The sequence below is a fragment of the Coregonus clupeaformis genome, chromosome 19 (assembly GCF_020615455.1).
Source record: "Coregonus clupeaformis isolate EN_2021a chromosome 19, ASM2061545v1, whole genome shotgun sequence".
NCBI lineage: Eukaryota > Metazoa > Chordata > Actinopteri > Salmoniformes > Salmonidae > Coregonus > Coregonus clupeaformis.
In genome coordinates, this window is record NC_059210.1 from 7100328 (window position 1) to 7127369 (window position 27042).

A 27042-nucleotide genomic window follows, 5' to 3' on the forward strand; every position below is an offset into this window, starting at 1 on the left:
TATGAGTCGAGAAACCTGCCTATTTTCTTCGAAAGTACGTAATGTGACGATTTCAAAGTTAAAATATATTACAGAGAACAAGTTAGTTATCTTAAATGCTGGATTTGTTTTCTAATATTTAGCTTAATGTTCAGGTAATTCGTGCTCTTGTTGGGTTTTTGTGCTAGCGACCAATTCACTCCTTTAAGGAGAGATTTTCTTGTCGGAGTTTACCCAGAATGCACCGCGTGACCCATTGACAATGTACGGGCAAAGTACAGTGGGTGTTCATACGATAGTCAATGGAGTTTCCCATCTCCTCAAAAGTATCTCTGGTACGTCTAGTCATAATTTTTTTTTTTTTTTGTCATAACCTAACTAACTTGGCTACTTGTGTCTCAGTCAGGTATGTTTTTCAAGTACTCCGTTTTTTATATTTCCTCGAAAGTCTCGTAATTACTAGTTGACAAGTACATAAATATGGTTTGGTATTGTTTGTGAGACAGATTTCTTGCTATCCTTCGGATATGCTAATTAGCTTATGCTAAGCTAACGTTAGCTATCCAGCTAGCTACCCAGCTTCATCTAGTTAGCTAGCTAGCTAACTCTTTCATCTTCACTGTTTATTATTTAGTTTATGACTGACCCAAGGGTTTTTAAGGTAAAGCCTAAGCTACGTTTGTAAAGTAGAATTTTGTCTCTTCTAACGAAGCGTATTGATTGTTTAACATTGCCATAATGAACTAACAGCTTTTGTTGACATATGTGGGCACAACTATGTAAACATCACTTAACTATCTTGCTATGGCCTGTGGCTGGCGAGCAAGTTATAATGCTATTTGCACTCAACCTTTACCTCCAAAGGCTATATTATATGATATTAAGTTAACAAGTCAACTAGGTCAATAATGCTTTTCTGAATCAATTCTGATTAGAAGGATCCAGACACATTTTGAATGGTTTCACACAGTAAGTAGGACTGTTCTCAGAATCAATATCCTGTTTATTCAGGTACACTATTATCTGTCTATGATGTTGTGTCCCACGCCTAAGACCTGAAACACATGTCTCTTATCTCCTGTGTCTACAGTGTTGGGAATGCAGCCACCACTCCCACCGGATGCAGTCAGAGAGCTGGTGTGTTCCTGTCTTCACAGGGACCCAGTAGCCGCTGACCTGAGATGCAGCCTGTTTGTGGCCGCTGCTCAGAACTACAAGAGGGACTCAGTGCTCAGACCCTACCCCCCCAGATACATCAGAGACACAGACACCAAGGACTTTGATGAGCTGGTGAGGAATCGGACAGGACAGAAAACTCTGATATTTTCCATATCAAAGAGAATGCTTGACTTATAATTCAAACCTTCAGATACAGGCTCTCTGCCTAAAAGTCAAGAATATTATTATTATTCACCATCACTGTACACCACACCTGTCCTGTCCCACAGCTGCATCCTACAGATGCAGTGCCTTAGACCACTGCCGAGTGGCGCAGTGGTCTAAGGCACTGCATCGCAGTGCTAGCTGTGCCACTAGAGATCCTGGTTCGAATCCAGGCTCTGTCGTAGCCGGCCGCGACCGGGAGACCCATGGGGCGGCGCACAATTGGCCCAGCGTCGTCCAGGGTAGGGGAGGGAATGGCCGGCAGGGGATGTAGCTCAGTTGGTAGAGCATGGCGTTTGCAACGCCAGGGTTGTGGGTTCGATAAAAATAATGTATGTGCTAACTGTAAGTCGCTCTGGATAAGAGCGTCTGCTAAATGACTAACATGTAAATGTAAACATGTAATAGCTGGGTCTACTGGTTATAGTCTGGGTCGTGTTCATGGCACACAACAGAAAAGGTTTTAGAACCTTTTGCAGTGGAAAATGAAATGGAGCATTTCTTATTTCTTAAGTCCAGTTAGTTCCTCTCTGTTTCTGTCAGTTTTCTTCCGTTTGGTGCCTAATGAACATGACACTGCTCTTGTATTCTTCCCAGCTGTCAGATGTGAGCAGTTTGCCTGGTGTGAGGGAGCTGGTGAGACTGAGACCTGGTGAAGCAGACCATCATCTGGCCCTCACACACTGGGTTCTCTCCTCCAAGAGCTTCGCTGTGAAGACACTACAGAAAGACGAGGTAAAGGCAATAATATCTCTCAAGGAAAATAAGTGTTCAGGATACACACTGCACTTCTTTGGGATCTTCTTTTCTTTTAAGTTATGGTTTGAACATTTCCCATGCTCCTGCAACAAGTATCTTCAGATATCACCTTAGTCTATGTTCTCAGAGAGATTATTCTTTGAGCGATGTCCCTGCCTGCTCTCACCGGGACTCTCCATTATTATATTATATATTTGACATGCTTGTTCCCTCCTCTCCACTGCCCTCTCCACTGCTCTACAATAGTATGCCAAGCTGTGTAACCTGACTGAGAGTGAGGGGATCTCCACGCCTGTTCCAGACTTCCTGTTTGAGCTGGAGTACTGTGACCAGATGAACGCTAAGTTTGAGAAGACACGGGCGGGACGCGACCTCTTGTATGCATTCCACGGCAGCCGACTGGAGAACTTTCATTCTATCATCCACAACGGACTACACTGCCACCTCAACAAGGTCAGTGGAGTTACAGTAAGATGGCAGCTTCACCAGTCCTGTGATGATGATGATCCTTATATTTATTTTGTTCCCAGTAGCCCTGCTTCAGTATATATTTTCAGATTGATGATTTATTGGTTGGTTGATTGATATTTTCACAGATAATTTTTATGTTTAGACAAAAGCCAGTATTAGCTACAAAAGGAATGGACTTGCATTGATGAAGTTGCGTTTTTGACAGACTTGTTTTTGGTGATTTCTCTACAGACGTCGTTGTTCGGTGAGGGCACCTACCTCACCAGTGACCTCGGCATGGCGGTCCTCTACAGTCCCCATGGCAACGGTTGGCGTGACAGTCTCCTGGGACCGTTGCTAAGCTGTGTCGCCATGTGTGAGGTCATCGACCACCCGGACGTTAAGTGCCAGGTGAAGAGAAAAGGTCAGAGCTTTGTCCAGAACATTTACACAACACTCTTATTTAATTAGGCACCCTGAATATTCTCTAGCTCGTCCTACCCCATGTCAGTTCTCTTAGTGTTTGCCTCTTGCACAACAAATGAGTGGACCATGCAACAATGGCTGCCTCTCAAAGACAGTAATAATTTCCCTAAACCTGTTTCAGACTCAGAGACCATTGATCGCCAGCGCTCCAGAGCCAGGAACAGTGAAGGAGGAGAGGTTCCTCAGAAGTACTTTGTGGTCACCAACAATCAGCTCCTCAGAGTCAAGTACCTGCTAGTGTACTCTCAGAGAAGACACCTGTCCAGGTTAGTACATTTACATTTACATTTTAGTCATTTAGCAGACGCTCTTATCCAGAGCGACTTACAGTTAGTGAATAATTTTTTTTTTTTTATACTGGCCCCCCGTGGGAATCGAACCCACAACCCTGGCGTTGCAAACGCCATGCTCTATCAACTGAGCTACATCCCTGCCGGCCATTCCCTCCCCTACCCTGGACGACGCTGGGCCAATTGTACGCCGCCCATGAGTCTCCCGGTCGCGGCCGGCTGCGACAGAGCCTGGATTCGAACCAGGATCTCTAGTGGCACAGCTAGCACTGCGATGCAGTGCCTTAGACCACTGCGCCACTCGGGAGTTCAGTACCTGCTAGTGTACTCTCAGAGAAGACAGCCTGTATGGAGTGGTACACACTTATACCAGAGGGTGACACCTCTGTGATAGAGGTCTTCAGGGATCCACCTGTACCCGATCCAGAATTGTAAATAATGTCAAGGGTCAGATATGATATGATTGTCACGAGTCGAGAGAGAGAGAGAGAGAGAGAGAGAGAGAGAATGAAAAGTTAAAGGAGCAGGATGGGCTACAACGACCACGAACAGGTAGGCTGCTATTTTTTAATTGAGTTGTTGTATGTAACTGTGTAGGACGGGAAAGCCAATGCCGCCTCAGTTAGCCTAGCTAGCTAACGTTAGCTAGCTTAACTAGCTTCTCCCGGTTTGATGCATTCCAGACGGGTACTACGTAATCACATTACATCATAAATAACATAACTATGGCAGCTATTAGTCTCCTGTAGCGCGAGTCGGCTCGGTTGGTTGCGGACTCTCGTCTCTCTCTCTCTCCTCCCTGTTTCCCATGACAGTCCCAGTAGTCTCCACACGCAGCACGGTTCCTGCTAGAGAGCCACCTCTCCTCTCCTTTGCGCTTTATCAACTCCGGTTAATAAAGTAGGTTAAACATGTACTTTTTCTGCAGCATCCCTCACTCGGATCGGACCGGGTCTGGATCCAACCAGGTTTATACGGAAAGGGTCTAGTTGTCCTCGGGTCCATTCGGAACTGGTTTCTATATTTTTTTTAAATAAATGTAATCACATCGGATCCGGATGGGAAAGCCCCAGGTCCATTTCGGGAACTGACCCGTGAAGGCCTCTACTCCCCTATAAACAGTATGGTAATTGTGATAGTTGTGTTATCTTCGCTGCCCTCTAGTGGTGTCGTGGTGGGTTGCCAGTACATTTAGTAGAACTGATGAACATTTCAACAGGATGACAGTTCTGTAACTGCTTCAGATTTTCTCTCAGATAGGATCATTTGACTTGTGTCATATTATTTTAGATCTTAGATGTCATCACTTGTGTGACGTGATTGTAATGTGATTTTGTGACGTGTTTCCAGACATTCCCGGCGCAGGTCGTGGCCGGTCAGACATCACTTTGCCATCATGATGAGTCTGTACCTGCTGCTACTCATCTTCATCGGTGCCTTCAACTCTACCACATTCCTCTCCTTCTGGAACCGGCTGTTCCGGTGACATCACAATCACAAGACGGTCTCATCTGGTGACATCACAATCACAGGACCACACTCTTCTGGTGACGTCACAATCACAAGACGGTCTCATCTGGTGACATCACAATCACAGGACCACACTCTTCTGGTGACGTCACAATCACAAGACGGTCTCATCTGGTGACATCACAATCACAGGACCACACTCTTCTGGTGACGTCACAATCACAAGACGGTCTCATCTGGTGACATCACAATCACAAGACGGTCTCATCTGGTGACATCACAATCACAGGACCACACTCTTCTGGTGATGTCACAATCACAAGACGGTCTCATCTGGTGACATCACAATCACAGGACCACACTCTTCTGGTGACGTCACAATCACAAGACGGTCTCATCTGGTGACATCACAATCACAAGACGGTCTCATCTGGTGACATCACAATCACAAGACGGTCTCGTCTGGTGACATCACAATCACAGGACCACACTCTTCTGGTGACGTCACAATCAAATCACTGGACCACACTAATCACAGGACATGCTCTTCCGTTGATATCACACGAGTCATGGCACTTTTCCACTGCAGCCCCGGTCGGCCCAGCCTGAGGCTTTCTGTGGGCTTAAACCCTGGTTTCCCTTCCATCCCTAGGGATGACACTAAGGACTTGGGAAGAGCAGTGTGTCAAGTTCAACATCTGAATATTCAAACAGTTTCTTATGAGAAGGAATAGTTCATATATACATGAACCATTCTTCTCATTCATAGTGCCTTCCCTAACAGAGACAATCAGACAGACATACAGACAGGAGACATGGGCAAATAGGACATACATACTATGCACTTAACACTATTTCCCTTTCATCTTTGTCTTCCACTTTGTATGTGCAGTATACATGGTTATTACAACTGCTATGGTTATAACCCCCTAAGGCTGTTTCCACATGGTTATTACAACTGCTATGGTTATAACCCCCTAAGGCTGTTTCCACATGGTTATTACAACTGCTATGGTTATAACCCCCTAAGGCTGTTTCCACATGGTTATTACCGCTGTTATGGTTATAACCCCCTAAGGCTGTTTCCACATGGTTATTACAACTGCTATGGTTATAACCCCCTAAGGCTGTTTCCACATGGTTATTACAACTGCTATGGTTATAACCCCCTAAGGCTGTTTCCACATGGTTATTACAACTGCTATGGTTATAACGCCCTAAGGCTGTTTCCACATGGTTATTACCGCTGCTATGGTTATAACGCCCTAAGGCTGTTTCCACATGGTTATTACCACTGCTATGGTTATAACCCCCTAAGGCTGTTTCCACATGGTTATTACCGCTGCTATGGTTATAACCCCCTAAGGCTGTTTCCACATGGTTATTACCACTGCTATGGTTATAACCCCCTAAGGCTGTTTCCACATGGTTATTACCGCTGCTATGGTTATAACCCCCTAAGGCTGTTTCCACATGGTTATTACCGCTGCTATGGTTATAACACCCTAAGGCTGTTTCCACATGGTTATTACCACTGCTATGGTTATAACCCCCTAAGGCTGTTTCCACATGGTTATTACCGCTGCTATGGTTATAACCCCCAAAGGCTGTTTCCACATGGTTATTACCGCTGCTATGGTTATAACCCCCAAAGGCTGTTTCCACATGGTTATTACCGCTGCTATGGTTATAACCCCCTAAGGCTGTTTCCACATGGTTATTACCGCTGCTATGGTTATAACCCCCTAAGGCTGTTTCCACATGGTTATTACAACTGCTATGGTTATAACGCCCTAAGGCTGTTTCCACATGGTTATTACCGCTGCTATGGTTATAACCCCCTAAGGCTGTTTCCACATGGTTATTACCGCTGCTATGGTTATAACCCCCTAAGGCTGTTTCCACATGGTTATTACCGCTGCTATGGTTATAACCCCCTAAGGCTGTTTCCACATGGTTATTACCGCTGCTATGGTTATAACCCCCTAAGGCTGTTTCCACATGGTTATTACCACTGCTATGGTTATAACCCCCTAAGTCCCTGTGCAATGTGGTTGTACAACAATGTGACATGCAATGACAAACCTATAGACAAACAGCACTCTCCTTTCTACCAAACAGAGACTTAATGTCTCTAACAAACAGGTTTGGCGTAAATTCCATTTCAATTCCAGTCAATTCAGGAAGTAAACTGAAACTCCAAATATCAATGATTGAGAAAGTTACAGATGCACAAAGATCACGCCCCTAAAACATGCTAACGTCTCCACCATTACCAATATTAGTGATTCATTCATGATTATCCGTAACCATGGTAGCATCCACATTAATGTAGAAGTGTTCAGAAACTTCTATTCTTATTTACAATAAAAGTGACTCCAAAATGACACGATACATTATTTACCATTCATTTCTATTGGGCACAACATAATCTGAAACACAACCAAAACAAACTGCATCCAACCAGCCTGTAGAGTCACATGCTTGATGTAGTCATTGCGTGTTAGGAATATGGGACCAAATACTAAACATTTAACAAAATGTAATGTACTTTAAGTGAATTTGTCCAAATACTTATGAAACCTTCAAATGGGGGGACTAGATAAAAAGCTTTCATTTCTAAACGGTAAAACAGATATGTATGAAAATACCCTAAAATAGGTGACATTCTGTACTGTCTCCTCATACAAAACATTTGATCTCAAATCCAAAATGATGGAGTATAGAGTCAAATTAAAAGTTTCAGCTTCACTGTCCAAATAAATCCACAGGGGGTGTAACTTCCAGATACATCCACAGGGGGTGTAACTTCCAGATACATCCACAGGGGGTGTAACTTCCAGATACATCCTTCCAGATACATCCACAGGGGGTGTAACTTCCAGATACATCCACAGGGGGTGTAACTTCCAGATACATCCACAGGGGGTGTAACTTCCAGATACATCCACAGGGGGTGTAACTTCCAGATACATCCACAGGGGGTGTAACTTCCAGATACATCCACAGGGGGTGTAACTTCCAGATACATCCACAGGGGGTGTAACTTCCAGATACATCCACAGGGGGTGTAACTTCCAGATACATCCACAGGGGGTGTAACTTCCAGATACATCCACAGGGGGTGTAACTTCCAGATACATCCACAGGGGGTGTAACTTCCCGTCTGGAGTCTTATTGGTCTGTGTTACTCCTCTTCCCTCCATATTGTAACTTTATCATCCTGTCTGTCAGTGGGAATGCTTAATGACACCTGATACCCTGAAGGTCCATTCTGATCTGTGTTTATTATCAGTGAAAAACAACAGGAGCGATATATGAGCTTTGTTCACTGAGGAGTCTGCCATACACAAACTAGTCAATGTAAATCAAATCAAAATTTATTGGCCACATGCGCCGAATACAACAGGTGCAGACATTACAGTGAAATGCTTACTTACAGCCCTTAACCAACAATGCATTTATTTGTTAATAAAAAAAAGTAAAATAAAACAACAACAAAAAAGTGTTGAGAGAGAAAAAAAGAGCAGAAGTAAAATAAAATAACAGTAGGGAGGCTATATATACAGGGGGGGTACCGGTGCAGAGTCAATGTGCGGGGGCACCGGCTAGTTGAGGTAGTTGAAGTAATATGTACATGTGGGTAGAGTTAAAGTGACTATGCATAAATAATTAACAGAGTAGCAGCAGCGTAAAAAGATGGGGTGGGGGTGGGGCAGTGCCTGGTCAGTCCCTGTCCAGATAAAAGATGGCTCTGTCCCTGACAATGTTCTTGGAAATAGAAGGTATTGGATTGAAGAAAAAAACTAGTTTAGTCAGTAAGGATGGAATTACGTAAATTAACATACTTTTTGAGTCATAGTGTATGGAAATCTGTAGTGCAACCCTCTATCAATATTCTACTTACAAGCTGAAAACATTTTGCAACGGGTCAGTTTTCAAAATGCAATTTCTAGTTTTGCATTTTATGACATTTAAACAATTCTAGTGCTCAGCGGATATTTTAATCAATAAATATCCCTCTTGAACCAGATTCATTAAAACTTTTTCATTAGAACAGAGTTGGTTCCAGAAGAAAGTTAATAGCTGCCAAAACAACAATGCCAAATCACTTATCTGCCAATTTAGATTTTAAAACATGTATATCTTCTCAACCTTTAAGTATTATTTCTCTTGTATTCCCTCTGGAAAATAACAGCTGCAAAGTTTAAATTTGCCCCTGAACATCCAAACATAAAGGTGGATAATATACTGTATATTTTTATGCATTCAGACAGTGCAGGGAAGGCTGTTTCCTGCAAAACTGTTTTTTTCTGCGTGGTGTTTCTAATAACTTTTTGAATTCTAATTGTACGGAGAAGCAGCCTTATCACCTTAGATTTATCTTGTGTGAAGTCGCAGAAGCATGTGATTTGTAACTGAGATATTCAAGATTTCTGTGGATTGACCAATAACTTGGCTGCTCAACGAAGACAGCCATTGTCTTACTGCACAAAGATTACCACCAGTGCTTGTCAAATTTTTTTTCAATTTTTTTTTCTTTAACTATTTCTTCACTAAAGAAATGTTAATATAAACCAGAACATCAGAAGGACTTTCAGAGAACAACCAGGCCATTGTTGGCTGTATTCTCACTTTCTACTGGGTCTGTTATGGTGAGCTCTTGAAGACTCTTGTTATTCAGTAACCGCTTTGCAGGTGTAGCAGACTGTCTCTGCTTGATCTGGAGGAGATTTGAGGATTGCCCTGTCTTCACCTGTTCACCCCTACCCTCAGCCTTATTGGTCAATCATCAATTACAATGAAGCAAGTGCTCAGAAGGATGTATGCCATTAGTCCTACTCAAAAAGATCAAACTTTTGGAAAGTGATTACATGGACAAACTTGTTTGAGCAGTGTAGCGAAAAGATACAATTGAGATGTATAATTACAGTGGCATCCACTTTACACATGTACTGTCATTAGCTTGAGGTTAATAGAGTAGCAATGTAGCATACAGCAGTCATTTGTTCCACTGCATGGAACATCAGACACTTTTTATAATATACAAAATACCATTTGTTTATTCACAAAATTAAAGATTCATATCACACTGTACACAGGCGTATAACAAAATTTTTTAATTATTGTCAAGTTATTCAAATGGTGTATTTGAAAGTAGCTGCCGTTCAGTATCTGAGGTGAGGGGAAGGGGTTCTAGAGGCAAAACATATAATATAATAATAATAATAATATGCCATTTAGCAGACATCAGTTCACTGCATTTGGACAGCCAGGGGCACAGGTCTGGGGACAGGAGGCTTGAGGACGGGGATCTCAGGACCAGATACATGGCAGGTACCATGACACCCCTGCTTCTCCTGGGACACTGACCTGCAGCAGGGAGGGAGTGATCATTCATAGAGCTTTTAAAGTACAGGAAAATGGTAGAACATGGGAGAAAATTCATTTTTGGGGGGGGGGGAAACTGAGGGGTAGAGTTGGAGCCAGGGGGTTAATTTCACTTAATTTCAGCAAGGAAATTGTTCTGACTGCTTCAAATTTTAAATCGACCCCCAACTCTTAAGAAAGTTATTCTAAGAGTGTTTCCAGGTCAAGAAAACAGAAAGAACATCATATAATCTGAGGGGAGGGACAGAGAGAACGGACTGTGGGTTTGGACTGAGACGTCCCGGTCCAGATACGTATATATCCACCCACCTGACAGAGCACATCTCATTAGGGTTGGCCTGACAGTACTCCCTAGTGCATTCTTGGCAACAGGAATCCAAATCCAGCCATAAAACACACCGCTTATGAGACAAAAGAACGGTTAACAACCTAAACCATACATTACTATTCATGTCAAACTTGTAAAACTACTACTAGTAGTACTGTGTAAAATTAGTAGCACTACGTTAAACAATGAATTGGACCACTTTGAGCATCCATCCATCCTATAACTGTACAGTGCTTTCAGAAAGTATTCATACCATTTGACTTTTTCCATATTTTGTTGTGCTACAGCCTGAATAAAAAATTTTATTAAATTGAGATTTTTTGGTCACAGGCCTACACACAATACCCCATAATGTCAAAGTGGAATTATGTTTTTCAAAAATTCTACAAATTAATTACAAATGAAAAGCTGAAATGTCTTGAGTCAATAAGTATTCAACCCCTTTCTTATGGCAAACCTAAAGGTCAGGAGTAGAAATGTCCTTAACAAGTCACATAAGTTGCATTGACTCACTCTGTGTGCAATAATAGTGTTTAACACTAAACATACAATTATCTGTAAAGTTCCTCAGTCGAACAGTGAATTTCAAACACAGATTCAACCACAAAGACCAGGGAGGTTTTCCATTGGCTCGCAAAGAAGGGCACCTATTGGTAGATGAAGAAAAAAAAGCAGACATTGAATATCCCTTTGATCATGGTGAAGTTATTCATTACACTTTGGATGGTGTATCAATGCACCCAGTCACTACAAAGATACAGGTGTCCTTCCTAACTCAGTTGCCGGAGAGGAAGGAAACCGTTCAGGGATTCCACCGTGAGGTCAATGGTGACTTTAAAACAGTTACAGAGTTTAATGGCTGTGATAGGAGAAAACGGAGGATGGATCAACAACATTGTAGTTACTCCACAATACTAACCTAATTGACTAAGTGAAAAGAAGAATACAAAATATTTCAAAACATTCATCCTGTTTGCAACAAGGCACTAAAGTAATACTGCAAAAAATGTGGCAAAGCAATTAACTTTTTGTCCTGAATACAAAGGGGTATGGTTGGGGCAAATCCAATGTAACACATTACTGAGTACCATTCTCCATATTTTCATATTTTCAAGCATAGTGGTGGCTGCATCATGTTATGGGTATGCTTGTAAACGTTAAGGACTGGGACGTTTTTCAGAATACAAAAGAAACTGAATGGAGCTAAGAACAGGCAAAATCCTAGAGGAAAACCTGGTTCAGTCTGCTTTACACCTGACACAGGGTGAATTCACCTTTCAGCAGGACAATAACCTAAAACACAAGGCCAAATCTACACTGGAGTTGCTTACCAAGAAGACAGTGAATGTTCCTGAGTGGGTGAATTACACTTTTGACTTACACTGAACAAAAATATTAAACGCAACATGTAAAGTGTTCGTCCCATGTTTCATGAGCTGAAATAAAAGATCCCAGACATTTTCCATATGCACAAAAAGCTTATTTCTCTCAAATGTTGTCCACAAATGTGTTTACATCCCTGTTAGTGAGCATTTCTACTTTGCCAAGATAATCCAGCCACTTGACAGGTGTGGCATATCAAGAAGTTGATTAAACAGTCATGATCATTACTCTAAAATGTGCAGTTTTGTCACACAATACAATGCCACATATAGTGCATTCGGAAAGTATTCAGACCCCTTTACTTTTTCCACATTTTGTTACATCATTATTCTAAAATGGATTAAAAGTTTTTTTCCCCTCATCAATCTACACACAATACCCCATAATGACAAAACAAAAACAGGTTTGCAAATTTATAAAAAATAAAAAATGGAAATATGACATTTACGTAAGTATTCAGACCCTTTACTCAGTACTTTGTTGAAGCACCTTTGGCATCGAGTCTTCTTGGGTATGACGCTACAAGCTTGGCACATCTGTATTTGGGGAGTTTCTCCCATTCTTCTCTGCAGATCCTCTCAAGCACTGTCAGGTTGGATGGGGAGAGTCGTTGCACAGCTATTTTCAGGTCTCTCCAGAGATGTTCGATTGGGTTCAAGTCCGGGCTCTGGCTGGGCCACTCAAGGGCATTCATAGACTTGTCCCGAAGCCACTCCTGCGTTGTCTTGGCTGTGTGGTTAGGGTCGTTGTCCTTTTGGAAGGTGAACCTTTGCCCCAGTCTGAGGTCCTGAGCAGGTTTTTATCAAGGATCTCTCTGTACTTTGCTCCGTTCATCTTTCCTCCGATCCTGACTAGTCTCCCAGTCCCTGCCGCTGAAAAACATCCCCACAGCATGATGCTGCCACCACCATGCTTCACCGTAGGGATGGTGCCAGGTTTCCTCCAGATGTGACGCTTGGCATTCAGGCCAAAGAGTTCAATCTTGGTTTCATCAGACCAGAGAATCTTGTTTCTCATGGTCTAAAAGTCCTTTAGGTGCCTTTTGACAAACTCCAAGCGGGCTGTCACGTGCCTTTTACTGAGGAGAGGCTTCCGTCTGGCCACTCTACCATAAAGGCCTGATTAGTGGAGTGCTGCAGAGATGGTTGTCCTTCTGGAAGGTTCTCCCATCTCCACAGAGGAACACTGGAGCTCTGTCAGAGTGACCATCAACTCCCTGACCAAGGTCCTTCTCCCCCGATTGCTTAGTTTGGCCGGGCGGCCAGCTCTAGGAAGAGTCTTGGTGGTTCCAAACTTCTTCCATTTAAGAATGATGGAGGCCACTGTGTTCTTGGGGACCTTCAATCCTGCAGAAATGTTTGGGTACCCTTCCCCAGATCTGTGCCTCGACACAATCCTGTCTCTGCGGACAATTCCTTCGACCTCATGGCTTGGTTTTTGCTCTGACATGCACTGTCAACTGTGGGACCTTATATAGACAGGTGTGTGCCTTTCCAAATCATGTCCAATCAATTGAATTTACCACAGGTGGACTCCAATCAAGTTGTAGAAACATCTCAAGGATGATCAATGGAAACAGGATGAACCTGAGCTCAACTTCGAGTCTCATAGCAAAGGTTCTGAGTACTTATGTAAATAAGGTATTTCTGTTTTTTATTTTTAATACATTTGCAAAATTTTCTAAAAATGTGTTTTTGTTTGTCATTATGGGGTATTGTGTGTAGATTGATGAGGACAATGTTTTATTTAATCCATTTTTAGAAGAAGGCTGTAATGTAACAAAATGGGGAAAAAAGTGAAGGAGTCTGAACACTTTCCGAAATCACAAAAGGAAAGGCAAAAGTTAGCTGAATTTCGAATGTGTTATCACCATGCTTTCAACCATCTAAAAGCACATCCAAAATCCATTGGAAAAACAACGTAAGATTTTTGGTATAGTTGTCAACCAAATGTTTATCACTGCGCTTTCCATTTTAAAAGCACAGAAAAGTTTAAATGGGATATTTTGTTAATTTATACAGAAGATTAATGTGTTATCCCCTGTGCTTTAGCTAATAAAGTTTCACGTTTTAATGTCACATGCACAAGTACAGTGAAATACCTTTCTTGCTAGCTCTAAACCCAACAATGCAGTAATCAATAACAATGTATTACAAAAAAAGAAGAAGGTAGAACAAAAGAACAGGAGAAAGTAAGTAAACATTCTATATACAGGGTCAGTTCCAGTACCATATTAACAATGTGCAGGGATACTGGAGTGATGGCGGTAGATATGTATAGGGGTAAGGTGACTAGGCATCAGGATCTATGATAATGGTGGACTCCAATCAAGCCCCGTGTAGCTCAGTTGGTAGAGCATGGCTTTTGCAACGCCTGGGTTGTGGGTTTGTTTCCCACGGGGAGACCAGTATGAAAAAAAATATATATATTTTGGATAAGTATGTCTGCTAAATGATTAAAATGTACAAATGTAAATAAACAGAGTAGCAGCAGCTTGTGGGTGTCCGTGTGTGTAGAGTCAGTAGAAATGTATGTGCATGTTATGTGTGTGCGAGCAAATTATAGTGTTTGTGTGTGTGTTGGAGTGTGAGTGTGCATAGAGACAGTCAAAAATACAATTAAATACAAGGGTCAACTCAGTCTGTGTAGCCATTCTGTTAGCTATTTAGCAGTCTTAAAGGCTTGGGGGATAGAAGCTGTTCAGGAGCCTGTTGGTGTCAGACTTGATGCACTGGTACCGCTTGCCGTGCGGAAGCAGAGAGAACAGTCCTATGGATCGATAGCAACAGTGAATCTATTTAGTTTTTAAGTGGAGCCCTCAAAACTCAGTCACGATAGCACATTGGTAATAGTCAGTGACATACAGTGGGGAAAAAAAGTATTTAGTCAGCCACCAATTGTGCAAGTTCTCCCACTTAAAAAGATGAGAGAGGCCTGTAATTTTCATCACAGGTACACGTCAACTATGACAGACAAAATTAGAAAAAAAATTCCAGAAAATCACATTGTAGGATTTTTAATGAATTTATTGGCATATGATGGTGGAAAATAAGTATTTGGTCAATAACAAAAGTTTCTCAATACTTTGTTATATACCCTTTGTTGGCAATGACACAGGTCAAATGTTTTCTGTAAGTCTTCACAAGGTTTTCACACACTGTTGCTGGTATTTTGGCCCATTCCTCCATGCAGATCTCCTCTAGAGCAGTGATGTTTTGGGGCTGTCGCTGGGCAACACAGACTTTCAACTCCCTCCAAAGATTTTCTATGGGCTTGAGATCTGGAGACTGGCTAGGCCACTCCAGGACCTTGAAATGCTTCTTACGAAGCCACTCCTTCGTTGCCCGGGCGGTGTGTTTGGGATCATTGTCATGTTGAAAGACCCAGCCACGTTTCATCTTCAATGCCCTTGCTGATGGAAGGAGGGTTTCACTCAAAATCTCACGATACATGGCCCCATTCATTCTTTCCTTTACACGGATCAGTCGTCCTGGTCCCTTTGCAGAAAAACAGCCCCAAAGCATGATGTTTCCAACCCCATGCTTCACAGTAGGTATGGTGTTCTTTGGCTGCAACTCAGCATTCTTTGTCCTCCAAACATGACGAGTTGAGTTTTTACCAAAAAGTTATATTTTGGTTTCATCTGACCATATGACATTCTCCCAATCCTCTTCTGGATCATCCAAATGCACTTCAGACGGGCCTGGACATGTACTGGCTTAAGCAGGGGGACACGTCTCGCACTGCAGGATTTGAGTCCCTGGCGGCGTAGTGTGTTACTGATGGTTGGCTTTGTTACTTTGGTCCCAGCTCTCAGCAGGTCATTCACTAGGTCCCCCCCGTGTGGTTCTGGGATTTTTGCTCACCGTTCTTGTGATCATTTTGACCCCACGGGGTGAGATCTTGCATGGAGCCCCAGATCGAGGGAGATTATCAGTGGTCTTGTATGTCTTCCATTTCCTAATAATTGCTCCCACAGTTGATTTCTTCAAACCAAGCTGCTTACCTGTTGCAGATTCAGTCTTCCCAGCCTGGTGCAGGTCTACAATTTTGTTTTTGGTGTCCTTTGACAGCTCTTTGGTCTTGGCCATTGTGAAGTTTGGAGTGTGACTGTTTGAGGTTGTGGACAGGTGTCTTTTATACTGATAACAAGTTCAAACAGGTGCCATTAATACAGGTAACGAGTGGAGGACAGAGGAGCCTCTTAAAGAAGAAGTTACAGGTCTGTGAGAGCCAGAAATCTTGCTTGTTTGTAGGTGACCAAATACTTATTTTCCACCATAATTTGCAAATAAATTCATTAAAAATCCTACAATGGGATTTTCTGGATTTTTTTTTCTCAATTTGTCTGTCATAGTTGACGTGTACCTATGATGAAAATTACAGGCCTCTCTCATCTTTTTAAGTGGGAGAACTTGCACAATTGGTGGCTGACTAAATACTTTTTTGCCCCACTGTATATCATAGCTAAGCAAGGCTAGCTTTGGTTAAAACCCTGGAAGGGAGACCAAAGTGTAGGTGTAGATAGATTAATTATCCAGTAGAAGGTAGTGCCCAGCCCTGTTTGTTTACCTTTTCTTCCGATAGTGGCTATAACGTTGAAGATCTGACATTGTTTCAAAGGTACACGTTCAACTTGCATTGCAAGGTTTGTCTATGTTCAAAATGCAAAAAGGCACTCGCACATCTGAGCTATCTTTGTTGCAGGTGTATGGTAACGTATCGGCCTCAAGGCCTTCGTCAGAGTTTTTTTTTTTTCTGCCTTGAGGCCGATACGTAAAGCTCAATAAATAGCAGTGATACTAGCAAGAGCAGCGTGCGGGTTTCTTCTTTTTTCTCAAGTATGGGGGATTTATTATTCTCCTAATTGATGGGATGACTAATTTAGAAAGAATGCATTCTAGACTGGGCTGATGTAGGTTGTGTCACCTGGCAAGCTGTGATTGATGTGAAGAGCTGTTTTAGGGGTTAAGATAAAATAATAATTTGTGTCTCCAAATACTAGACTATACTGGTTCTTTGTGATCTGTGAACTTCCTTGGACGTAGGAATGGTGTCTAGGGGAGCTGGCTCTTCTCACCATGACAGGTTGTTATGATAAACTTATGCCTGGCAACCGGGATGCGCTAAGGGACTGGGACCAGCCTGTGCGCCAACGGATAGGCTGAATAAGTCTAAACCACGCTCAGCCTCTACTCTGATTGGCCAGCAGAGAGGTGGGAAACTCTCTCTCTGTCAGAGTATTTGAGGAAGAACCTGAAACAATGGATTAGTTCTTTGAAGTGCCCTGCGAGGTATTTCAAGGAGCCCGTATATACGAAACATCATATTTACCATTGAAGGTTTTACATTAATTAAAATACTAGTATATCTTAGAAGTCATGTTGACCTCTTTTGTTCCTAATACCAGATTTGAATTGGCGCAACTTTGACACAAGGTTTGTCTATGTTGAGATTTGGTTACCATGACATAATACTGTGGTTGAAATTTCACCCTCAAAAAACCAAGTTAAGACTTTTCCACATAGATTCCCATGTCACAATACGCTGACAAATGACAGTGAAACAACGTTGATTCAACCTGTCTGATGAATGAGATTATTAACTCCCCCAATGGAGACTGTTTGATGTAAGGTAGTTATTTCTACTGACGTAAGGTAGTTTATTAACTCGTTCACCAGACTTCCCGTTATGCTCTGTGCAGTTAGCAGAGCAACCTATAAACAACATTAAAATACTTCATATTTGATAAGCCAAAATTATCCAAATTCTAAAACGCATTCAGAAATTCCAAAAAAGGAGGAACAGATCAGTTTAACAATGATTTTATTAAATTAGGTGCAGTCTTTAATATAATGTTCCTATTTCCATTGCCAATCCTGAAAATGTGTTGTGAAAAATAAAAATAAACTATCACAGTACAACCTTCTTTCCTAATACATTTGGTCCATTCATAAAAGCTGTTTCTCACCTTACTTGATACAAGCCGTGCAAAGTTACACCAAGGAGACCTAGAATGATTGTTGCATCAACTCAGTGGAAGTGATTATACAATACACTGGGTTCTCAGAGTAGCAGTGCTGCCCTGGGATCAGTTTAGCCTTCCTGATCATAATGAACCTAGATCAGCATATCTACTCCGAGATGCTTTGTGAACCTAGGCCCAGGATGAAATGTTCCAACGCCGTGTTTTCTAATTGACATGGAGGTACCCTGTGGCTATTTATTGAAATGCTACATCACAGATTATTTTCCAGCACCATCATTTCTTAAGACTATAGTTACATCATATTCACTTCAGCAGTATATGGGCCTATGTTCACACGTTGACTTGTGGCTTCAATACTTCCTAACCTTAAATTTCTTCATAGTAACATTTTAATAATTTTCCTAGAAAATTAAAATAATGTAGGGGGGAAGAAATTCAAGGCAATATTATCCCCCCTTACAACTAGAAGTAATCAATCTTTAACCATCCTATAAAACAAGGAATTTAGGTATTTACAAAAAAAATATTTCAAGACTATGTAACCATGCTATATTCCTAAATGTACCCAACATGTTCATCGCAACGTGGCTTTTCTCAAGTGGTCCTAAGCTCCTCGTCTTTTTAGGACATTTTCTCCTGCAAATACTATGTGATGTCAAGGATAAATATATTCCCATATATGGAATATATGAGCACCAAAATGACATTCTTTACAAAACAACGCAGGTTATATTTTGGACTGCCAACAGCCATCCTTCGAGTAAAACACATTTCTTTAATAATACTTGAGAAAAATAATGGAACACAAAATGTATTTTCCTTCGTCAAACAGTAACAATTCATTTTTTGTTGACAGACCATTTCTTTTAAAAGATAAAATTGAATTCATTCTAGGATTGGGAAAAACACGAGTATGCTGCTGTGTTTTTGCACCTCAACATGGGAGGTGAAACATTTTTGGTATCCAGAACAGTCTTATTGGGAAGTCATTTCTAAAGGAGGAGGAAAAACAACCATGTTGAGATCAGACGTTCCTGTTCTTCGTCAAACCACTCAACACTTCTTTCAGAAATCAAGTTTGTGTGCGGCTGGCACGCGACACAAGGGTGGTTTTCATTGGATGGCTTTGGGCAGTAGAATAGGTCATAGGTCATGTTCTGAGGTGGCTGGATCGAGCAGAGCAGAGCGGAGAGGGAATGGGACAGGCAGTGGATAACTCCTGAATGGCACCCTATACAGTGCTCTACATAGGGAGCCATTTGGGACTCGGCAGTCGGTTGGCGTCACATCACATGAAGTCCTCATAGTCTTGTGCGTAACCTCCCTGGAACTCGCCGTAGTCTGCCAGGTCATCCTTCATCTTGACCTTCATCCCTCCGGCAGGAAGCACTCCTTTCTTCTTCTTCTTCCCTTTATTCAGCTGCTGTTGGAAATAAAGGAGGGATGATTAGTACTGACTTATAAATCACAGGAATTCACATTTCATTAGGGTCATTTACATTAGGGCACGCAACTCCAGGTAGTACCTCACTGTTGCAGTCGGTTTTCTTCCGTTTGATGCCTAATGAACATGACCCCGGATAAGACTGAATACCAGTCAAAGTAGACCATGTACACTGGTGATAAATGTCTTGTCTGTCATTTGAATAAAATAAGAAAAAAAAAAAAAGTACCTTTTCCTGTTTCTGTTTCTCACTTAGTAAGACTGTGAGGGAGGTGCTGACTTTTTTTAAGTCCTCCACTTCCACTGTAACATAAGGCACACAGTTCAAAGATGATTTCATATATACACAGCACTACTGACAGTTGATATGCATGACCAATAACACTGGTTAATTTTGAAATGGATATTATTAAATCAATACTCACATGAGAGAGAGAGGTCTCGAAACAAGGTCTCTAGGAAACCGGCGTAGTGTATGGAACTCTCAAAAGGGGATATCTTATCTTTTAACAACTTTTCAAACTCTGTGAAGTCATCTTTAGAAGAAGGGCTTATTGCATCAATTCCTTTTACGTTGTTGACGACACCTGATTTGGGAAGGAAAAATGATTTGAGCACTATGATATGAAGCGTTCCACTGACAACTTGTGTTGACAATGTCTTGATACTTATAGAAAAATGTCTGGTATATCACAGATTCTCTGTAAAGCTTTCTATGAATCTGCAATGTGTAGACTGTCAACCTTAAATATTGATCATGCATATATACACACACTACATGACAAAAAGTATGTGGACACCTGCTCGTCGAACATCTCATTCCAAAGTCATGGGCATTAATATGGAGTTGGTCCCCCTTTTGCTGCTATAACAGCCTCCACTCTTCTGGGAAGGCTTTCCACTAGATGTTGGAACATTGCTGCGGGGACTTGCTTCCATTCAGCCACAAGAGCATTAGTGAGGTTGGGCCCTGATGTTGGGCGATTAGGCCTGGCTCGCAGTCGGCGTTCCAATTCATCCCAAAGGTGTTCGATAGGGTTGAGGTCAGGGCTCTGTGCAGGCCAGTCAAGTTCTTCCACACCGATCTCGACAAACCATTTCTGTATGGACCTCGCTTTGTGCACGGGGGCATTGTCATGCTGGAACAGGAAAGGGCCTTCCCAAAACTGTTGCCACAAATTTGGAAGGACAGAATCGTCTAGAATGTAGCGGTAAGATTTCCCTTCACTGGAACTAAGGGGTCTAGCCTGAACCATGAAAAACAGCCCCAGACCATTATTCCTCCTCCACCAAACTTTACAGTTGGCACTATGCGTTAGGGCAGGTAGCGTTTTCCTGGCATCCGCCAAACCCAGATTCGTTCGTCAGACTGCCAGATGTTGAAGTGTGATTCATCACTCCAGAGAACGTGTTTCCACTTCACCAGAGTCCAATGGCGGCGAGCTTTACACCACTCCAGCCGACGCTTGGCATTGCCATGGTGATCTTAGGCTTGTGTGTGGCTGCTCGCCATGGAAACCCATTTCATGAAGCTCCCGACGAACAGTTATTGTGCTGACGTTGCTTCCAGAGGCAGTTTGGAACTCGGTAGTGAGTGTTGCAACTGAGGACAGACAATTTTTACGCGCTACGTGTTTCAGCAGCCCCGTTCTGTGAGCTTGTGTGGCCTACCACTTCGCGGCTGAGCCGTTGTTGCTCCTAGACGTTTCCACTTCACAATAACAGCACTTACAGTTGACCGGGGCAGCTCTAGCATGGCAGAAATTTGACGAACTGACTTGTTGGAAAGGTGGCATCCTATGACGGTGCCACGTTGAAAGTCACTGAGCTCTTCAGTACGGGCCATTCTACTGCCAATGTTTGGCTATGGAGATTGCATGGCTGTGTGCTTGATTTTATACACCTGTCAGCCATATCCACTACTTAGAAGGGTTGTCCACATACTTTTAGTGTGTATATATATATATATATATATATATATATATATATATGGCTCTATGCATTAGCATTATGTGCTTACTGACCAGCTCATGACAAACAGGTTTTCCTTTTCCTGTACATTGAGCCATTTAGCAGACGCTCTTATTCAGAGACTTACACTTCCTCCTGTAATACAGGTCTCTTACCGAAAGCCTCCTGAGCCAATAGCAGATCAGCCTCCTCCTGTAGCTTCTTCACTCTGAGTTTCTCTGCTAGCTCATCCTCCGGTGAGAGTTCTGTTTCCTGGGATTCCTCTAACTAACAAACAAGAAATATAATTTCAGATCCGGCAGACAATGACTTGTCATTCATGGACGCTGTGTGAAACCGTTAGGGGCTGATTTTAGAGGCTTAATCTGGGTCTGGAAAACCGGATGCAATACAGTTAGTTAGTTTCCTAATGTGGACCCAAGCCAAATGATAGTCTCTTCTAGTGATTTGAAATCAACTTTGATTTGATAAAGACAATTCAAATAAAAATCTGGGAAATTGGCTGATGTCTATGAAAGCAAAAGTCAAGTTTCTGCTGAATTTTGAGAAGCAAACTAGTTGCAGTAGCTTGGTTGGTCATGGTCACCTCCACAGCACCGACAAGCAAAAACCCCTGTATGCAAAAACACACTAACCCTCTTTCTCAACTCTTCTTGTTTTTTCCTTTGTAAACTCTCCTTTTCTTTGATTTTTTCAGCTAATTTCTTCTTTTCCGAAAGTTTTGTCTCTGCTACAAAGACAAATGGAAAAAAATATATTATTGAGCTTGTATTAAAATGAATATTAGTAGGATCTCACTGGTTCAATTCATAACTGGTTTAAAATACCTGCTTTTTTCTCTTCTGCTTTCTTTAATTCCTCCTCTTCATCATCCCAGTTATCCTACAAACAGGAAACAGGAGAAAAGAAAACACGGTTAGGGACAAATGGATGTAAGCTTCAGAATGTTGCGTCCAGTCATGTATTAACTTCACTAGTTACCACTAGGGCCATATCACACACTATATTATTGACATTTTAGTCATTTTAGCAGACGGTCTTATCCAGAGCGACTTACAGTTAGTGAGTGCATACATTACTTATTTTTACTTATTTTTTTTTTCCATACTGGCCCCCCGTGGGAATCGAACCCACAACCCTGGCATTGCAAACGCCATGCTCTACCAACCGAGCTACATCACTGCCGGCCATTCCCTCCCCTACCCTGGACGACGCTGGGCCAATTGTGCGCCGCCCCATGGGTCTCCCGGTCGCGGCCGGCTACGACAGGATTCGAACCAGGATCTCTAGTGGCACAGCCTTAGACCACTGCGCCACTCGGGAGACTATTTATTTGTCCATCGTTGAATTCCACTAGCTAGGCCAGTCTGATATGACAGCTGGCATTATCTAATCGCCACCATTGGCATGCCCGTCTTCAAGTCCCATTTGGGACAAATACTGATGTTATCACTGGATGTTATTTGTTTTATGATGATATTTGTTTGATGATGTTATTTGTATACTAATGATGTGATCACTAGTAAAAGTCAACGTGACTAATAAGCATCCCATATGATATGGTGCTTATCCCAGGCAAGCCGTAGCTACAGTAAGGGGGGGGGGCTTTTCGCAGATGGTGTTGATGCAAATCTCCTGGTAGGTTTGACCCATACCAAAAACGAAACCACAGCTTTATGGTTGGATAATCCTTGGTAAGATGGATGAACATTCCAGCATGGAGGACAATGACGTCGGTCTCCACTGTTCAAATGATAATGGTATGTGCACTAGGGATGGGACAAATGGAAAACATTTAAACTCCAAATAAATAAATAAATAAATATATAAAAAGTTTTCCATTAGAATTATAAGAACAGCTCATAAAATTCCAAGTGATGAACCAACGGTTTGGGTCTCACGATGCCTCCCTTTCAGATGGTTTGGGTCTCACGGTGCCTCCCTTTCAGACGGGTTGGGTCTCACGGTGCCTCCCTTTCAGATGGTTTGGGTCACACGGTGCCTCCCTTTCAGACGGGTTGGGTCTCACGGTGCGTCCCTTTCAGACGGGTTGGGTCTCACGGTGCCTCCCTTTCAGATGGTTTGGGTCTCACGGTGCCTCCCTTTCAGATGGTTAGGGTCTCACGGTGCCTCCCTTTCAGATGGTTAGGGTCTCACGGTGCCTCCCTTTCAGATGGTTAGGGTCTCACGGTGCCTCCCTTTCAAATGGTTTGGGTCTCACGGTGCCTCCCTTTCAGATGGTTAAGCATTGCACCTGTACTACCATTATTGTACCTCAATTCCACCTCACAAAGTCTGCGTTTCCTTCTCATTTAACTTCTCAGAGTATCTCTGCCATTTTCCAACTCTTAAAAGGAAACTCCACCCAAAAGCAAAAATGCATCATACCGGCTGTACTTATGTATTTTGAAAGTTAGATATCTGACACCACACTCCACAAAGCAAGTCCTGCAGACTCTAGTTTTGTCTAATCTTGATTATTGTCCAGTCGTGTGGTCCAGTGCTGCAAAGGAGGACCTAGTTAAGCTGCAGCTGGCCCAGAACAGAGGCACATCTTGCCCTTTATTGTAATCAGAGGGCTAATATTAATACTATGTATGCCAGTCTCTCTTGGCTAAGAGTTGAGGAGAGACTGACTGCATAAGAAAGTGTTAAATTCTAAATTCCCCCAAAAATTGTCATGAAGACTTGATTGCTGACATGCAAGAGAGAAAGGGAAGGGGCCCAGTATAGGCTGGTAGGCCACCAGAATCAGAACCGTGCACTAGGTCTATCTATAGGCAATCAATAGCTGTATCTCGCAATTTCTTGGCTTGCAATGTCTCGCAACTTCAGTAAAGCAGGGCTCATTATCAATGAATAGGCTAGGATATTCAGATTAGCGAGATGCAACACTTCGCTCTCACAGTATCTGCACATGTGCACAGGCGAGTAGGAATCTACAGCGATCAGGCCTAGAAGATCCGATTTTTGGGGGTTGGCAACGGCAGGTTAAGCATTTACAGTGCCAAGGCCTCTAATGTGTCAACATAAAAGACCAACATCTCTAGTTCTTTGTGCATGGACAAAAACCATCAGTCTGTCAAATTCAAGAACAATGTTCCGGAACTGGAGAAGTCGTAGTGTAAGTTGTAGCATAATGTAAAAGCCTGTTAGAACGACCATCTCCAGTTTAAATTCATTAAATGACCCATGTTCTCAATTAATTAGCTACATAATGTAACTCCTAGCATGTAGGCATTATTCCTTTTTAAAGCTTAACATGTTTTTAACCTTTTACAAGACATCTGTTAACGTGATTCATGATTAACTAAATTGGTGGTTTACATGTAGATTTCTGGTGTTTTCAGGCCGTTTCTGCCTGACAGGCAGGTTGCTTATGAAATAATGGCATATTGACTGGTCCACTACACACAAATACGAAGATTTGCATTATATATGGCAACAACAATTCAACAGTAATATCAGTTTCTAAACCCAGCAACGCAACATCGCAAGACTCCCCGAGAACGCTTGCGAAACAGACCATGCCGGGGTTTGAGAAGTCAAAGAGAGAAGATAAATGATTCATTATCTCTAAGGTCTAAGGCACTGCATCGCAGTGTTAACTGTGCCACTAGAGATCCTGGTTCGAATCCAGGCTCTGTCGCAGCCGGCCGCGACCGGGAGACTCATGGGCGGCGCACAATTGGCCCAGCGTCGTCCAGGGTAGGGGAGGGAATGGCCGGCAGGGATGTAGCTCAGTTGATAGAGCGTGGCGTTTGCAACGCCAGGGTTGTGGGTTTGATTCCCACGGGGGGCCAGTATAAAAAAAAGATGTATTCACTAACTGTAAGTCGCTCTGGATAAGAGCGTCTGCTAAATGACTAAAATGTAATGTAAATGATTATGTTGTTAATTTGATTGAAATCTAAAAAGGCACAGCCTAGACTTAAGCCAATGTATTCAGTAGTTTAACTGTTATTACTTCAACCTCGTGGAAGTGACAAACTGACACGGTGTCATTTTTTTTTCAAAAGCAACTTTATATCAAAGGAGTGCCTTTGATTTTTGACAACCCGCACATGCGCAGTTTGGTGCGAGATGACCGTTAGACCCGATTTCATGTTTCTACGCATGAATTTAGCTAGCCAACGTCTCCATGACATGGCCTACAAATGTGTTAAGGGATTTCTATTGGAGAAGCAGTTTTAGCCTATCTTCATACTGTACTGTCTTTGGTAATATCACCTTTCCAAAATCTGATTCAGTATAGGCGGCCATATTGGATTATGTTACAAAAAAATAGGGGTGCCATGGCCCAATTTTTGTCTACACCTAATATCAAGTAATACATCCCAAAGAGCATATCTACCGAATTTGACGCTTTAGGCCGCTTTCACATGCTGGGAAACTCTGAAATGTCCGACTTGCTTATTCGTTGAACGCGGCACTTGTATATCTACAAACAGTTAGTAAGTCGGATATGTCAGAGTTTCCTAGTTCCGACTAGAACATGAACGCCGCATACAGGACCGGCTCTGAATGCATGTGTGGGTATGCATGTGGGTACGCAGCGCCGCGAACCCTCATGATTTCATAATTTTTTTGGTGGCCTCCACCCCCCATCTCTATAGACATCTCTACTTAGCTAAAGCCCAATGGCTGTATATATGAAGCTAACAACTGTCATCTTAGAGTGGCTCGCTAACGCTGTGTGACCGCTAGCTAAACATCACCGTTAGCCTGTCCTCTCTGAGTCCTGACTCGTCACCGCTACGCTGGTGAAACCACTCGGCTAACTTTAGCTAGCTAACGAGTTAACACTGTGACATCAGCTGGATTCTGGATGATCTAGCTAACTAAGATGCGAAGAGATGCTCTCGAAATCAATTAGGGTTAAGGTCATATTCAGAGGAAAATACACGTTCTCGATAAATTAGCTAGCGTTGATGTGGTTGTCACCTAGTCAACTGTTAGCTAGCTAATTAAGTTAGCTGGCTACCTTGATATCGTCATCCTCGTCCTCGCCTTCCCATTTGTCCGCCACAACCGCGTTCTTGGTCCCGATAGCCGGCTCGTCAGCATCTAAGACCAAATACACACATTTTACAAATGTAAACTATAATCGCTGTTATTTTTAATTGTCAATGTTTAGGTATAACTTGAAGAATTCGGCATTCCCACACAGGTGGATTCTTACCCCATGAATCTCCCTCCGCCATCTTGCCTGTGTGTCTGATCATAATGAATTCCGTGGGTGTACAATCGGTAACTGGCTCTTTGGTTCCGAGAGAGAATGACGTACATATCGGTGTGCGCCGTCATGTGTTATTCTCTGTCCAGTCATTGCTGCTCCCTATTTAGGGACAACATACAGTGGGGGAAAAAAGTATTTAGTCAGCCACCAATTGTGCAAGTTCTCCCACTTAAAAAGATGAGAGAGGCCTGTAATTTTCATCATAGGTACACGTCAACTATGACAGACAAAATGAGGAAAAAAAATGCAGAAAATCACATTGTAGGATTTTTAATGAATTTATTTGCAAATTATGGTGGAAAATAAGTATTTGGTCAATAACAAAAGTTACTCAATACTTTGTTATATACCCTTTGTTGGCAATGACACAGGTCAAACGTTTTCTGTAAGTCTTCACAAGGTTTTCACACACTGTTGCTGGTATTTTGGCCCATTCCTCCATGCAGATCTCCTCTAGAGCAGTGATGTTTTGGGGCTGTC

General features: G+C 42.4%; 3 protein-coding genes across 4 annotated transcripts; 2 read left to right on the plus strand and 1 right to left on the minus strand.

Moving 5' to 3' along the window:
* Window positions 1-312: 312 nt before the first annotated feature.
* Window positions 313-4836, plus strand: LOC121531571 (protein mono-ADP-ribosyltransferase PARP16-like). 2 transcript variants are annotated; one of them, XM_041836840.2, is made up of 7 exons: window positions 313-385; window positions 1070-1269; window positions 1960-2097; window positions 2368-2574; window positions 2824-2995; window positions 3179-3323; window positions 4698-4836. In XM_041836840.2, exons 2-7 carry the CDS (start codon window positions 1078-1080, stop codon window positions 4831-4833), a joined length of 990 nt encoding a protein of 329 aa, XP_041692774.1. In that variant the 5' UTR covers window positions 313-385; window positions 1070-1077; the 3' UTR covers window positions 4834-4836. The 2 variants fall into 2 exon arrangements, with proteins under 2 accessions (XP_041692774.1, XP_041692773.1); XM_041836839.2 differs by lacking the exon at window positions 313-385 and adding an exon at window positions 921-948.
* Window positions 4837-5656: 820 nt separating this feature from the next.
* LOC121531570 lies at window positions 5657-6946 on the plus strand. The gene is made up of 2 exons (XM_041836837.1): window positions 5657-5714; window positions 5763-6946. The coding sequence occupies exons 1-2, from the start codon at window positions 5657-5659 to the stop codon at window positions 6944-6946; spliced, it is 1242 nt and encodes a 413-aa protein (XP_041692771.1).
* A 10782-nt stretch (window positions 6947-17728) lies between these two features.
* Window positions 17729-26615, minus strand: LOC121531569 (eukaryotic translation initiation factor 3 subunit J-A). The gene is made up of 8 exons (XM_041836836.1): window positions 26506-26615; window positions 26308-26390; window positions 22151-22205; window positions 21959-22053; window positions 21479-21590; window positions 19778-19939; window positions 19582-19655; window positions 17729-19331 (listed from the first exon to the last, which is right to left on the minus strand). Exons 1-8 carry the CDS (start codon window positions 26546-26548, stop codon window positions 19197-19199), a joined length of 759 nt encoding a protein of 252 aa, XP_041692770.1. The 5' UTR covers window positions 26549-26615; the 3' UTR covers window positions 17729-19196.
* Between the last annotated feature and the right edge of the window lie 427 nt (window positions 26616-27042).

Bases quoted from the DNA above. Each gene is read 5' to 3' on its own strand.
- LOC121531571 (XM_041836839.2), top strand. The intron at 2,098-2,367 runs GTAAAGGCAATA...GCTCTACAATAG, and splicing joins AGACACTACAGAAAGACGAG to TATGCCAAGCTGTGTAACCT. The intron at 2,996-3,178 runs GTCAGAGCTTTG...AACCTGTTTCAG, and splicing joins GTGCCAGGTGAAGAGAAAAG to ACTCAGAGACCATTGATCGC.
- LOC121531570 (XM_041836837.1), top strand. From the start codon at position 5,657: ATGCACTTAACACTATTTCCCTTTCATCTTTGTCTTCCACTTTGTATG. The intron at 5,715-5,762 runs ATGGTTATTACA...GGCTGTTTCCAC, and splicing joins ACTTTGTATGTGCAGTATAC to ATGGTTATTACAACTGCTAT.
- LOC121531569 (XM_041836836.1), bottom strand. From the start codon at position 26,548: ATGATCAGACACACAGGCAAGATGGCGGAGGGAGATTCATGGG. The intron at 22,054-22,150 runs GTATTTTAAACC...TTGTCTTTGTAG, and splicing joins AGCAGAAGAGAAAAAAGCAG to CAGAGACAAAACTTTCGGAA. The intron at 19,940-21,478 runs GTAAGAGACCTG...TTCCCAAATCAG, and splicing joins ATTGGCTCAGGAGGCTTTCG to GTGTCGTCAACAACGTAAAA.